The 14,689-nt window shown below is 38.7% G+C and overlaps 1 protein-coding gene across 3 annotated transcripts in view; it reads left to right on the forward strand.

Annotated features, from left to right (window-relative positions):
• Positions 1–14,689, forward strand: part of UHRF2 (ubiquitin like with PHD and ring finger domains 2) — a 105,930-nt gene that overhangs the window by 47,067 nt on the left and 44,174 nt on the right. For 2 of the 3 annotated variants that reach the window (XM_032291092.1, XM_032291094.1), the window contains exon 4: positions 2,936–3,154. The exons of the other annotated variant lie outside the window; for it this stretch is intronic. In XM_032291092.1, the coding sequence (XP_032146983.1) occupies positions 2,936–3,154 (219 nt within the window). The remainder of the gene's footprint in view (positions 1–2,935; positions 3,155–14,689) is intronic. 3 annotated transcript variants of the gene reach the window in all.

Consider the following 14,689-nt stretch of genomic DNA (forward strand, 5'->3'; position numbering starts at 1 on the left):
TAGTTTCCATTAGGTGCATTTTACAGATTAGGAATATAATCTGAAAGGTTTGTTAACTTTCCAAAGGATACGCAGTGGCCAAAAGCTAAGTTGAGGGGTTGATAGGAAGTTGAGGGAGAAGCTAAATTAAGAATATAAACGTAGGCAGGCTGAAAATAGAACATCTTTTGAGTGAGGATGCCAGGATGAGAAAGGGATCCAAAACCTTGTCACGTGAGTTGAAGGAAATTCATTAAAAATGGTTTGAATTAGAAAAGATGATTGAGGCTGGCAGGGGCATTTAGGCAAAGTGTTATATCTGTTATGACAACAGTATGTCGGTTTCTTCATGGACTTAAGGTATAGAGTGAGTTCCAAAAGCTTATCTTTGATTATCAAGTACCTTTCTTTCCTATGTCAGAACTATGTGAACACAGAATGGCCTTTCTTAGGGTTAAAACTGCCCCCCACGCAGCCCCTATCACCTATTGTAATATCCCACACAGGATTAATATTTATTTAATCTAAATGTGTTAGGTATAAAGAATCCTGGGCTTACATAGTCTTTGTTTGATTTGGAAGAGCCAGGGCTAGCTGCTTCTAACTTCAGGCCCACTTTCGTTTTGAGCAGGCCGCTACTAATTGGGTACTGGTTCAAACTTTCTTGCCTTAGTTTCTACCTTTTGAATGCTGCCTTACTAGGATATGTTTAATATCATAAATATTCTTACATTTCTATAGCACAGTGGATTTTTAAACTTGAGCATGCATCTGAATCACTGAGGGGATTTGTAAATGTAGATTGCTGGATCTCATTTCCAGAGTTTTTGACTCGGTCTGAGATGGAGCCCAAGAATTTGCATTCCTAGCACATCCGCAAATGATGGTGTTGCTGCTGATCCGGGACCATACTTTGAGAACCACTGGTGTAGCAGTATGGCCTACCTCAATAAATTGAGCTTTTTAAGAGCAAGAACCAGATGTTACTCATATCTTTGTCCCTCTACTACTTAGTAATACATAAAAGCAGCAGGTCTTAATTTTATAGAAGCCAGTGTGGACTGTTACTTATGTCTTTAGGCTCATGATATCAGGAAGTTAGGCCTAAAATTGAAGAACCCAGCTGAGCGTGATTGCTTATGCCTGTAATCCCAGCACTTTGGGAAGTCAAGATGGGAAAATCGCTTGAGCCCAGGATTTTGAGACCAACCTGGGCAACATAGTGAGATCCTGCCTCCACAGAAAATTTAAAAATTAGCCGGGCATGGTGGCATGTGCCTGTAGTCCCAGATTCTTGGGAGGAGGCTGAGGTAAGAGGATTGCTTGGGCCTGGGAGGCCTAGGCTGCAAGCGAGCATGATCATGCCACTGCATTCCAGCCTGGGTGACAGAGTGAGGCCCTATCTCTAGAAACAATAAATAAAAATACATAAAATTGGAGAACCTTATAAAGCTTTAGGTTCAGGTCAGGTTTATGTTTGTGATGCTTACTATTAGGAAATACACATAAAGCCAAGATACTGCCAGAATTTTTACATGGTTTTACTTTTTGATATGTATGAAATTTCTTGGTTTTTTCTTTTTTAAATATCACTAGAGAGCTGGCTACATATAAAAACTGGAATCTTACCTTTCTCTTTCAGAGAAAATGGAGGCTGTTGGAACATGCTAGGTTCATGTTCTTATAGGTAATACAAATGGCAGAACTTGATGAACTTCTACAAAGATCAGAAACAGGCCAACATCTACTCCTATTAAAATTTACTTAAACTTGGGTCCAGGCGTGGTGGCTCACTCCTGTAGTCTTAGCACTTTGGGAGGCCAAGGCGGGCAGATCACTTAATCAGGAGTTCAAGACCAGCCTGGCCAACATGGTGAAAACACATCTCTACTAAAAATAGAAAAATTAGCCACACCTATTGGCACATGCCTGTAATCCAAGCTATTCAGGAGGCTGAGGCAGGAGAATCACTTGAACCAGGAGGTGGAGGTTGCAGTGAGCCAAGATCACACCACTGCACTGCAGCCTGGGCAACAGAGTGAGACTCCATCTCAAAAAAAAAAAAAAAAAACTTGGAGCCAGACATGGTGGCTCATGTCTGTATCGTAGTACTTTGGGAGGCCATGGTAGGAGGATTACTTGAGGCCAGGAGTTCAGAATCAGCCTCATCAACATAGTAAGATCCTGCTTGTACAAAAGAAAAACTAAACATATTGGCTAGGTGTGGTTGTGCGTGCCTGTAGTACCAGCTACTTAGGCACCTCTGGTGCTGGGATTTCTTGAGCCCAGGAGTTTGGGGCTACAGTGAGCTATTACCATCACTATATTCCAGCCTGGATGACAGTGAGACATTGTCTCAAACCAAAACAAAACTTGGGTTAAAAAAAATATAGAGCAAGAGCTTATGTTTTCATCACCTTCCCCAGTCCCCTACCTTCCCAGCTAGCAATGAATTTCTTAATATGACTTTAACAAAAATTGTTTTGCTCTGGGAATTCAAATCATGAGTGTATATCATGTAAGTGCCATTGCAAATATCCAGTTTCTCATTCAGAATATCTAGATTATAACAGTAATATGTGATTGAATAGATATGTTACAAATAGTGTGTTCTATAGAAAAATAGTATATAGCTCCCTCAAATTAGATGATTATGGTTCTTGAACAGCGGCTGAACACTTACTTGCCTGACAACCTGCAAACCATGAAGAGATGCACATCTCCAAGGCCTAGTGGGGATGGGGAGAGGGTTCATGCTCACACTCACAGAAACTACAGTGTAGTATCACAGTACACATGGGAAGCCAGGGTGAAATAACACCTGCTATTTAAGGACACTGCAACCTATTACTTTTCTCCTAGATAGTTAGCAAATTAGGTTTTTCTGTACATTGCATAAAACTTTAGTTGTGTTTGGTAATCATAAGCCATGTTCTATGGTTTTCTCTCTTCTCAGATACCCAGAAAGCGGTACTCTAGAAATGAATGTCAAGGATCTTAGACCACGTGCTAGAACCATTTTGAAATGGAATGAATTAAATGTTGGTGATGTGGTTATGGTTAATTATAATGTAGAAAGTCCTGGACAAAGAGGATTCTGGTTTGATGCAGAAATTACCACATTGAAGACAATCTCGAGGACCAAAAAAGAACTTCGTGTGAAAATTTTCCTGGGGTAAGATTGTCTTCACTGGTGTGCCATTTAATTACTGAATTAATCAAGGAATGTATTTTTAGGTATTAAGCACATGTCCCTTAGTAAAAAAAACACATAAAAAAAAAAAAAAAAAAAAAAAAAAAAAAAAAAAAAAAAAGAAAGAAAAATGGAGTCTATGAAAGCTGGAAATTTCCATACTGAAGGAGAATATTTTTATAAATCCTTAAGAATTTAAAGTTAAGAATGGCTTAAATCTCCAACTCTACTAAGGTTGGAGGTATTATTTGGAACAATCTTGGAAATAACTAAGTGTTCTATTACAGAAATTCTTACCTTATAGGATTGTTACAGATCAAACAAAATAACACATAAAAGCATTTTAAAAACTATGTTTGCTATAAGGATCTGTGTTGATGTAATAGCAGTGGATAAGTACCTAGCCAGCTGTCTGCTGGACTTCGAAGACTAGCAGAAATTTTCCTTCTTAGTAATTTTTCAACTTACAGAATTTAAGCTTAATGAAGAGAATTCAAATGTAGAAAGTTACCTAAATCAAATCACTCAGATATTTCTATCATTAATTTTTTTTTTTTTTTTTTTGAGACAGAGTCTTGCTCTGTTGCCCAGGCTGGAATAGTGGTGTGATCTCGGCTCACTGGCTCACTGCAACCTCTGCCTCCTGGGTTCATGCAATTCTTCTGCCTCAGCCTCCCAAGTAGCTGGGATTACCGGTGTGTGCCACCACAACCAGCTAATTTTTGTACTTTTAGTAGAGACAGGATTTCACCATGTTGGCGAGGCTGATCTTGAACTCTTGCCCTCAAGTGATCCACCCAACTTGGCCTCTCAAAGTGCTGGGATTACAGGCATGAGCCACTGTACCCAGCTTTCTATCATTAATTTTTAAAGAAATACTTAACGTATGTTTACCCAAGTGATAAAGTACTAGCCATTATTTGATTTACCTCTTTATGCTTTGGAAAATATTGTCACCCTCTTTCTGTGTCTGCTGCTTCTGAATAATTTGCTGGATAGTCACTAATTTACTTCTTAATAAATAAAATCACTGTTAATGGTTTCCAGTTGTTTATTATCAGTAATTATATAAACATCCTTGTGTATGCATTTTTGTGCATTTCTTTTCTTTAGAGTAAATTATTAGAAGATTTGTTGTGTTGAGCTCTGAGGGTTTTAGAATGACCCTTACAGTTTTTTTAAAAACATGAGAGAAGCAGCTAAATGAATATTCTTGTCAAGTTCTAATTAACTGAATTAGTGATACAACATGACAAATCTTGGAACAATCGTTAAAAATCTAAAGCAAGGATAGGCAAGCTGTAGTCCCCTAGCTGCCTGTTTTTGTAAATAAAGTATCATTGCAACACGGCAATGCCCTTTGATTTATTAATTATCTGTGGCTATTTTATTGCTCAGCAGTATTGTTGAATACTAGACCATCTAGCAACTGAGACCATCTAGCCTGCAAAGTCAAAACTACTTACTTTCTGGCTCTTCATGGAAAAAATTTGCTGACTCCTGAGATAAAGAAAAAAATGGTTCAAGGTGCTGAAAACTTAACATTTTAGAAAACAGATTTCAGAACTTCCTACAAACAAAAGTGTGATTCTATTGCTAGACTAAGGGTGTAGCTCAGCCACAAACTTCTAAACAACTTGAAACTCTGATCTGGATACAAATGAAGAATGAGAAAGCACCTAAATAAATTGGCTATGTTAGGATGTTAGGAACCTTATAACCTACTTGTGTGTTGGAAGTAGAAAGCATGTGTACACAGTAGGATAACATCACACATAACATTGAGCTAAAAAACCTTGCTATTAAAAAAAGTTTCCCCAAGTGATCCTGAGGTATAGTTAGAGTGGAACATGCTGGCTTTAGTAAGTGGAAATATGAGTGGGCTAGATGAAGTGGCCCATGCCTGTAATCCCAGCACTTTGGGAGACCAGGGTGGGTGGATCACCTGAGGTCAGGAGATCGAGACCAGTCTGACCAACTAGTGGAACCTGTCTCTACTGAAAATACAAAATTAGCTGGGTATGGTGATGCATGCCTGTAATTCAGTTATTCGGGAGGCTGAGGCAGGAGAATTGCTTGAACCTGGGAGGCAGAGGTTGCAGTGAGCTGAGATTGGGCCATTGCACTCTATCCTGGGCAGCAAGAGCGGAACTTCGTCTCAAAAAAAAATTATTCTGCGTCATAATTTGAGTGGAAATAATGGACAGGCAAATAGTGGATTGATAAAGAGAATGGTTATGTAATGGCTATCCCAACAGTACAGTACAGTGTCCTATATTCTTCTTTGTCATTTTAAATTTTTACTAGAAACATTAGGAACACAATAACTAAAAAGGAGCCGGTGTGGCTTGTGGATAGAAGTTTTTTTTTTAACAATTAGAAATATTTTCTTTTCACTGGTAAGCATAGATAAATAACAGGTTGAAAGTACAGATGCATCCTGCAGTTGATAGGCAGTTTGGGGCTTTTAGAAACAATGCTGTTATTACCTTCTTGTACCTATACCTATATCCTGGCACATGTATGCATTATTTCTGTAGAGTATATCATGTCTAGAATTAAAATAACTAGGTTGTAGAACCCATGCATCTTTAACTTAAGTAGATAGAACCAAGTGTCTACCAGATTACAGTTCTGTGACAGTATGAGAGTTTCTGTTGATCTGTTCTCATCCATGCTTAATTTTTTCAGACTTCAGTTTCCACTAATCAGCTGGGTATGTAATAGTATCTCATTTTGGCTTTGATTTGCAATTCTCTGACTCCTGTTGGGGTTGAGAACCTTTTGATATTTTTATTGGCAAGTTGGATATATCTTTAGTGAGGACCTGATTCCAATTTGGTGACTTTTTGCTCTTAATTAAATAATGTGTCTGATTCATTTTTAGGAGTTATAATTGTGGAGACTAGACCATTTCATTTACATGTGGCAAAAATACCTTTCCTAATTCTGTGGCTTGTCTTTTTCTCCTTACGATGTTTGAATAGTAGTTTTCTTAATTTTAATGCAGTTGAGGCTATCAAAATTCAAGAAAGTTTTTTTCCTTCATGCTCATACTTTCTATGTCTTGCTTAAGAAACTTCCCTACCTGTAGATCATAAAAGTACTCTTATTACCTTCTAAAGCTTTGTGGTTTTGCCTTTCTGTAGTGATTACTTGACTTGGAGTAGATTTTTGTGTACAGTGTGAAATAAGGGTCTAATTTAACTCAATACATATGAGTAATCATTTTTCCCAGCACTGTTTATTGAAAAGGTCATTTTCCTCCCATTGATCTTCAGTATCACCTCTGTCATATCAAGAATCTTAAACTTGATGAATCCTTCTGACATCTCTATTCTGTACCATGGATCTGTTTTTTTGTTTGTTTGTTTGGTTTTTTTTTCTAAAAAAGAAAGAAAAAAAAGAAGGAAGGAGAGGAAGAAAGAGGAAGAGGGAGAGAGAACGGGGGTGTTGCTTTATTGCCCGGGCTAGAATGCAGTCTAAAAATGGGTATGCCTATAATTGTGCTTAATAATAGAGACGTGGAAAAAAAATGAGGGAAGAAAATAACAAACAAGCAGCCAACCAATATTTCATTGAAACCTGTGAATAGATGTGATGTGGTACTGATAAGAGTGTATATTTCGTGTATTTAAAGTGGAGAGTTCCATAAATGTTAATTAAGTTTACTTGTTCCGGATCTGAGTTCAAATCCTGGATACCGTTGTTAATTTTCTGTCTCATTGATCTGTCTAATATCGATGTTGAAGTCTCCCACTATTATTGTGTGGGAGTCTAAGTCTCTTTATAAGTCTTAAATATCTGGGTATTCCTGTATTCGGTGCGTATATATTTAGGATCTTTAGCTCTTCTTGTTACATTGATCTTTTTATCATTATGTAATATCCTTCTTAGCTTCTTTTGATCTTTGTTGCTTTAAAGCAACTCCTGCTTTTTATTTATTTATTTATTTTTGCTCTCCATTTGGTTGGTAAATCTTTCTCCATCCCTTTGTTTTGAGTCTTTGTGTATCCTTGCATGTGAGATGGGTCTGGATGCAGCATACTGATGGCTTTTGGCTTTTTTTGCCTGTGTCTTTGGATTGGGGGATTTAGTCGATTTAAATTTAGAATTAATAATAATATATGCGAGTTTAATACTGTCATTTAATGTTAGCTGGCTGTTTTGCCTATTAGTTGATGTAAATTCTTGATTATGTTGATACTCTTTACTTTTTGGTATCTTTTAGAAAGGCTGATACTGGTTGTTCCTTTCTATGTGTAGTGGTTCTTTCAGAAGCTCTTGTAAAGCAGGCCTGGTGGTGATGAAATCTCTGAGTGCTTGCTTGTTCACAAAAACGAAGCTTAGTTTGGCTGGATGTAAAATTCTGGGTTGAAAGTTCTTTTCTTTAAGGATGTTGAATATTGGCCCCCACTCTCTTCTGGCTTGTAGGGTTTCTGCTGAGAGATCTGCTGAGAGCCTAATAGGCTTCCCTTTATGGGTAACCTGACCTTTCTCTCTGGCTGCCCTCAGTATTTTCTCTTTCATTTCAACCCTGGTGAATCTGGCGATTATGTGCCTTGAGGTTGGTGGTCTTGAGGAATATTTTTGTGGTGTTCTCTGTATTACCTGGAGTTGAATATTGTCCTGCCTTGCTAGGTTGGGAAAGTTTTCCTGAATAATATCCTGAAGCATATTTTCCAGCTTGGATTGAGTCTCTTTGTCACATTCAGGTACACCTATCAAACGTAGATTAGGTCTTTTCACATAGTCCCATATTTCTTGGAGACTTTGCTCGTTCTTTTTTATCGTTTTTTCTCTAATCTTGTCTTTTTGTTTTATTTCATTAAGTTGGTCTTCGACCTCTGATATCTTTTGTTCTGCTTGATTGATTTGGCTGTTAAAACTTGTGCATAGTTTGCGAAGTTCTCATGTTGTGTTTTTCAGCTCTATTAATTCACGTATATTCCTCTCTAAATTGTGTGTTATTGTTAACATTTCTTCAAACCTTTTTTCAAAGTTCTTGGTTTCTTTGCATTGGGTTAAAACAAGTTCTTTTAATTCACAGAAGTTTCTTATCCACCTTTTGAAGCCTGCTTCTGTTAATGGAACACACTCGTTCTCCATCAGGCCTTGTTCTGTTGCTGATGAGGAACTGTGATCCCCTGAAGAGGGAGAGGCGTTCTGATTTTGGGTATTCTCAGCCTTTTTAGGCTGTTTTCTTCCCTTCTTTATAGATTTACCCATCTGTGGTCTTTATAATTACCATCTTTATAATTGGGTTTCTGAGTGGATGTCCAACTTGTTGATTCCCAGCGCTAAAATCTGAGCAACCCACTGTGCTGGCCAAAACAGCGGCGTTAGGATTGATGGTGCTTTTCTGACTCTGCTCCAAGAACCGCCGCTCCAAGGCAGCGGCAAAACCACTTCACCGGCCACAAGAGTCGTGCCTGGTGACCCATGGGGCTCGTCCGCTGGGAATCTCCTGGTGCATGAGCAACAAAAATTTGTCTGAAAGTGTAGCGTCCTCTCGTTCTCTGCGCTTTCACCGGGAGCTACAATCCCGAGCTGCTAGTTATCAGCCATCTTGGATCTCTCTCCACCTTCAGTGTTTCAGGTCTGTTTTTTTACGTGTCTTTATGTCAGTTCCACGCTTTGATAATACTACAGAGCATGTGATCATACCTTGTTCTTCAAGTAGGTGTTTTTTTTTGTTTTTTTGTTTTGTTTTGTTTTTGTTTTTTTTAATATACATTGTGTTTTAGGTTTAGGGGTACATGTGAAGAACATGGAAGATTGTTGCATAGGTACATACATGGCAGTGTGGTTTGCTGCCTTCCTTTGCATCACGAATATCTGACATTTCTCCCCATGTTATCCCTCCCCAGCTCCCCACCACCTGCTGTCCCTCCCCAACTTTCCCCCACAGACACCAGTGTGTGATGCTCCCCTCCCCGTGTCCATGTGTTCTCATTGTTCAACACTCGGCTATGACTGAGAACATGCGGTGTTTGATTTTCTGTTCTTGTGTCAGTTTGCTGAGAATGATACTTTCCAGGTTCATCCATATCTCTACAAAGGACGCGAACTGATTGTTTTTTATGGCTGCATAGTATTCCATGGCATATATGTGCTGCATTTTCCCTGTCCAGTCTATCATCGATGGACATTTGGGTTGGTTCCAAGTCTTTGCTATTGTAAACAGTGCTGCAATGAACATTCATGTGCATATGTCCTTGTAATAGAACGATTTATGATCCTTTGGATATATACCCAGTAATGTGATTGCTGGGTCAAATGGAATTTCTATTTCTAGGTCCTTGAGGAATCGCCACACTGTCTTCCACAATGACTGAACTAATTTACACTCCCACCAACAGTGTAAAAGTGTTCCTATTTCTCCACATCCTCTGCAGCATCTGTTGTCTCCAGATTTTTTAATGATCGCCATTCTAATAGGCATGAGATGGTATCTCAAGTAGTTTTGATTTGCATTTCTCTAATGACCAGTGACAATGACCATTTTTTCATATGTTTGTTAGCCTCATATATGTCTTCTTTTGTAAAGTGTCTGTTCATAGCCTTTGCCCACCTTTGAATGGGCTTGCTTGTTTTTTTCTTGTAAATCTGTTTTAGTTCTTTGTAGATTCTGGATATTAGCCCTTTGTCAGATGGGTAGATTGCAGAAATTTTTTTCCCATTTTGTTAGTTGCCAATTCACTCTAATGACTGTTTCTTTTGCTGTGCAGAAGGTCTGGAGTTTGATTAGATCCCGTTTGTCTATTTTGGCTTTTGTTGCCAATGCCTTTGGTGTTTTAGCCATGACGTCCTTGCCTCTGCCTATGTCCTGGATGGTTTTGCCCAGGTTTTCTTCTAGGGTTTTTATGGTGTTAGGCCTTATGTTTTAAGTCTTTAATCCATCTGGAGTTAGTTTTAGTGTAAGGTGTCAGGAAGGGATCCAGTTTCTGCTTTCTGCATGCTGCCAGCCAGTTTTCCCAACCCCCATTTATTAAACAGGGAATCCTTTCCCCATTGTTCGTTTTTGTCAGGTTTGTCACAGATCAGATGGTTGTAGATACGTGGTGGTGCCTCTGAAGCCTCTGTTCTGTTCTGCTGGTCTATATCTCTGTTTTGGTACCAGTACCATGCTGTTTTGATTACTGTAGTTTTGTAGTATAGTTTGAAGTCAGGTGGTGTGATGCCTACAGCTTTGTTCTTTTTACTTAGAATTGACTTGGCTGTGCGGATTCTCTTTTGGTTCCATATGAGGTTTAAGGTGGTTTTTTTCCAGTTCTGTGAAGAAAGTCATTGGTAGCTTGATGGAGGATAGCATTGAACCTATAAACTACGTTGGGCAGTCTGGCCATTTTCACGATATTGATTCTTCCTAACCATGAGCATGGAATGTTTCTCCATCTGTTTGTGTCCTCTCTTATTTCTTTGAGCAGAGGTTTGTAGTTCTCCTTGAAGAGGTCCTTTACATTCTTCGTTAATTGTATTTCTAGGTATTTTATTCTCTTTGTAGCAGTTGTGAATGGCAGTTCATTCTTGATTTGGCTCTAAGTCTGTTACTGGTGTATAGGAATGCTTGTGATTTTTTCACATTATTTTGTATCCTGAGACTTTGCTAAAGTTGCTTATCAGTTTCAGGAGATTTTGGGCTGAGACAATGGGGTCTTCTAAATACACAGTCATGTCATCTGCAAATAGAGACAATTTGACTTCTTCCTTTCCTAATTGAATACACTTTATTTCTTTTTCTTGCCTGATTGCTCTGGCTAGAACTTCCCATGCTATATTGAATAGGAGTGGTGAGAGAGGGCATCCTTATCTAGTCCCAGATTTCAAAGGGAATGCTTCCAGTTTTTGCCCATTCAGTATGATATTGGCTGTCGGTTTGTCATAAATAGCTTTTATTATTTTGAGATACGTTTCGTCAATACCGAGGTTATTAAGAGTTCTTAGCATAAAGCACTATTGAATTTTGTCAAAGGCCTTCTCTGCATCTATTGAGATAATCATGTGGTTTTTGTCTTTGGTTCTGTTTATGTGGTGAATTACGTTTATCGACTTGTGTATGCTGAACCAGCCTTGCATCCCCTGGATGAAGCCTGTTTGATCACGGTGGATAAGCTTTTTGATGTACTGTTGCAGTCGGTTTGCCAGTATTTTATTGAAGATTTTTGCATCTGTGTTCATCATGGATATTAGCCTGAAGTTTTCTTTTGTTGTTGAGTCTCTGCCGGGTTTTGGTATCAGGATGATGTTGGTCTCATAAAATGATTTGGGAAGAATTCCCTCTTTTTTGGATTGTTTGAAATAGTTTGAGAAGGAATGGTACCAGCTCCTTTTTGTATGTTTGGTAGAATTCTGCTGTGAACCCATCTGGACCTGGACTTTGTTTGGGTGGTAGGCTCTTAATTGCTGCCTCAACTTCAGCCCTTGTTATTGGTCTATTCAGGGTTTCAACTTCTTCCTGGTTTAGGCTTCGGAGGATGCAAGTGTCTAGGAATTTACCCATTTCTTCCAGATTTACTGGTTTATGTGCATAGAGTTGTTGGTAGTAATCTCTGGTGGTGGTTTGTATTTCTGTGGAATCTGTGGTAATATCCCCTTTATCGTTTTTTATTGCATCTATTTGATTATTCCCTCTTTTATTAATCTGGCTAGTGGTCTATTTTGTTGATCTTTTCAAAAAACCAGCTCCTGGATTTATTGATCATTTAAGGGTTTTTTTGCATCTCTATCGCCTTCAGTTCTGCTCTGATCTTAGTTATTTCTTGTCTTGTGCTAAGTCTTGTCTTGTCTTTGAGTTTTTTTGATCTTGCTCCTCTAGCTCTCTCAATTTTGATGAAGGTTGTCAATTTTAGAGCTTTCCTTGCTTCTCATGCGGGCATTTATTGCTATACATTTTCCTCTGGACACTGCTTTAAATGTGTCCCAGAGATTCTGGTATGTTCTGTCTTCATTCTCCTTGGTTTCGAAGAACATCTTTATTTCTGCCTTCATTTCATTGTTTATCCAGTCAACATTCAAGAGCCAGTTGTTCAGTTTTCGTGAAGCTGTGCGGTTCTGAGATAGTTTCTGAATTCTGAGTTCTAACTTGATTGCACTGTGGTCTTTGAGACTGTTGGTTATGATTTCCATTCTTTTGCATTTGCTGAGGAGTGATTTACTTCCAATTATGTGGTCAGTTTTAGAGTAGGTGTGATGTGGTGCTGAGAAGAATGTATATATTCTGTGGATTTGGGGTGGAGAGTTCTGTAAATGTCTATTAGGTTTGCTTGGTCCAGGTCTGAGTTCCAGTCCTGGGGATCCTTGTTAATTTTCTGTCTCGTTGATCTGTCAGATATTGACAGTGGAGTGTTAAAGTCTCCCACTATTATTGTGTGGGAGTCTAAGTCTCTTTGTAGGTCATTAAGAACTTGCTTTATATATCTGGGTGCTCCTGTATTGGGTGCTTATGTATTTAGGATTGTTAGCTCTTCTTATTGCATTGATCCTTTTACCATTATGTAGTGTCCTCCTTTGTCTCTTTTGATCTTTGTTGGTTTAAAGTCTGTTTTATCAGAGACCAGGATTGCAACTCCTGCTTTTTTTTGCTCTCCATTTTCTTGGTAAATCTTCCTCTATCCCTTTATTTTGAGTCTATGTGTATACTTGCATGTGAGATGGGTTTCCTGGATACTGCACAATGATGGGTTTTGACTTTTTATCCAATTTACCAGTCTGTATCCTTTGATTGGGGCATTTGGCAGCCCATTTACATTTAAGGTTAATATTGTTATGTGTGAATTTGATCCTGCCATTTTGATGCTAGCTGGCTGTTTTGTCTGTTAGTTGATGCAGTTTCTTCATTGTGTCGATGCTCTTTACCATTTGGTATGTGTTTGGAGTGGCTGGTACTGGTTGTTCCTTTCTGTGTTGAGTGCTTCTTTCAGAAGCTCTTGTAAAGCAGGCCTGGTGGTGATGAAATCTCTGAGTAATTGCTTGTTCGCAAAGGATTTTATTTCTCCTTCACTTATGCAGGTTAGTTTGGCTGGATATGAAATCCTAGGTTGAAAGTTCTTTTCTTTAAGGATGTTGAATATTGGCCCCCACTCTCTTCTGGCTTGTAGGGTTTCTGATGAGAGATCCGCTGTGAGTCTGATGGGCGTCCCTTTGTGGGTAGCCCGACCTTTCTCTCTGGCTGCCCTTAGCGTTTTCTCCTGCATTTCAACCCTGGCTAATCTGACAATTAGGTGCTTTGGGGTTTCTCTTCTTGAGGAGTATCTCTGCGGTGTTCTCTGTATTTCCTGAACTTGAATATTTGCCTGCCTTGCTAGGTTGGGGAAGTTTTCCTGGATAATATCCTAAAGAGTGTTTTCCAGCTTGGATTGATTCTCTCCATCACATTCAGGTACTCCTATCAAATGTAGATTAGGTCTTTCTACATAATCCCTTATTTCTTGTAGGCTTTGTTTCTTTTTACTCTTTTTTTCTCTAATCTGCCTTCTCATTTTATTTCATTGAGTTGTTTTTCGACCTCTGATACCCTTTCTTCTGGTTGGTCAATTCGGCTATTGAAACCTGTGTATGCTTTGCCAAGTTCTCATGGTTCGTTTTTTAGCTCCATCAGTTCATTTATATTCTTCTCTATCCTGTTTATTCTATTTAGCATTTCGTCTAACTTTTTTCAAGTTTCTTTGCATTGGGTTAGCACATGTTCTTTAAGCTCAGAGAAGTTTCTTATTACCCACCTTTCGAAGCCTGCTTCTGTCAGTTCATCAGACTCATTCTTCCTCCAGTCTTGTTCCATTGTTGGTGAGGAGTTGCGATACCTTGGAGGAGGAGAGGCATCTGGTTTTGGGTGTTTTCACCCTTTTTACACTGGTTTCTTCCCCTCTTTGTGGATTTATTTCCCTGTGGTCTTTGTAGTTGCTGACTTTCACATGGGGTCTCTGAGTGGATGTCCTGTTTGTTGATGATGAAGTTATTTTTTTCTGTTTCTTAATTTTCCTTCTAACAGTCAGGCCTGTCTGCTCTAGGACTGCTAGCGTTCCACTCCAGACCCTGCTTTCCTGGGGTTCACCTGCAGCGGCTGCAGAACAGTGAGGGTTGCTGCCAGTTTCTTCTTCTGTTTTGTGTCCTTGTCTTGAATGTTTGGTAGAACTTCTCAGTAAAGCCATCTAGGGCTGAGTGTTCTTTGTGGAAAAGTTTTTTTATGATTGATTCGGTTTCTGTAATGATCAGAGGACTATTCATGTTTTCTATTTCTTGAACTAGAATTTAATTTTCTAGGAATTTATCCATTGCATCTAAATTTTAAAATCTATTGTCATATATTTGGTAACTACATCTTTTTAATGTGCTAATCTGTTAAGTTCTTTTTTATTTCTGAATTTAGTTTGTAACTTTTTCACCATTCTCACCAGAGGTTTATGAGTTTTGTTAGACTTTTACAAAGAACGAACGTTCAGCTTTGATCCTCTCTATTATATTGAAGGTGCAAAGCAAGAAGCAAATAGAGGACATGGATTTTTAATCTACCTTGGA

This window comes from Sapajus apella, unplaced genomic scaffold, assembly GCF_009761245.1.
Source record: "Sapajus apella isolate SASKATOON/1434 unplaced genomic scaffold, GSC_monkey_1.0 scaffold24, whole genome shotgun sequence".
Lineage (NCBI taxonomy): Eukaryota > Metazoa > Chordata > Mammalia > Primates > Cebidae > Sapajus > Sapajus apella.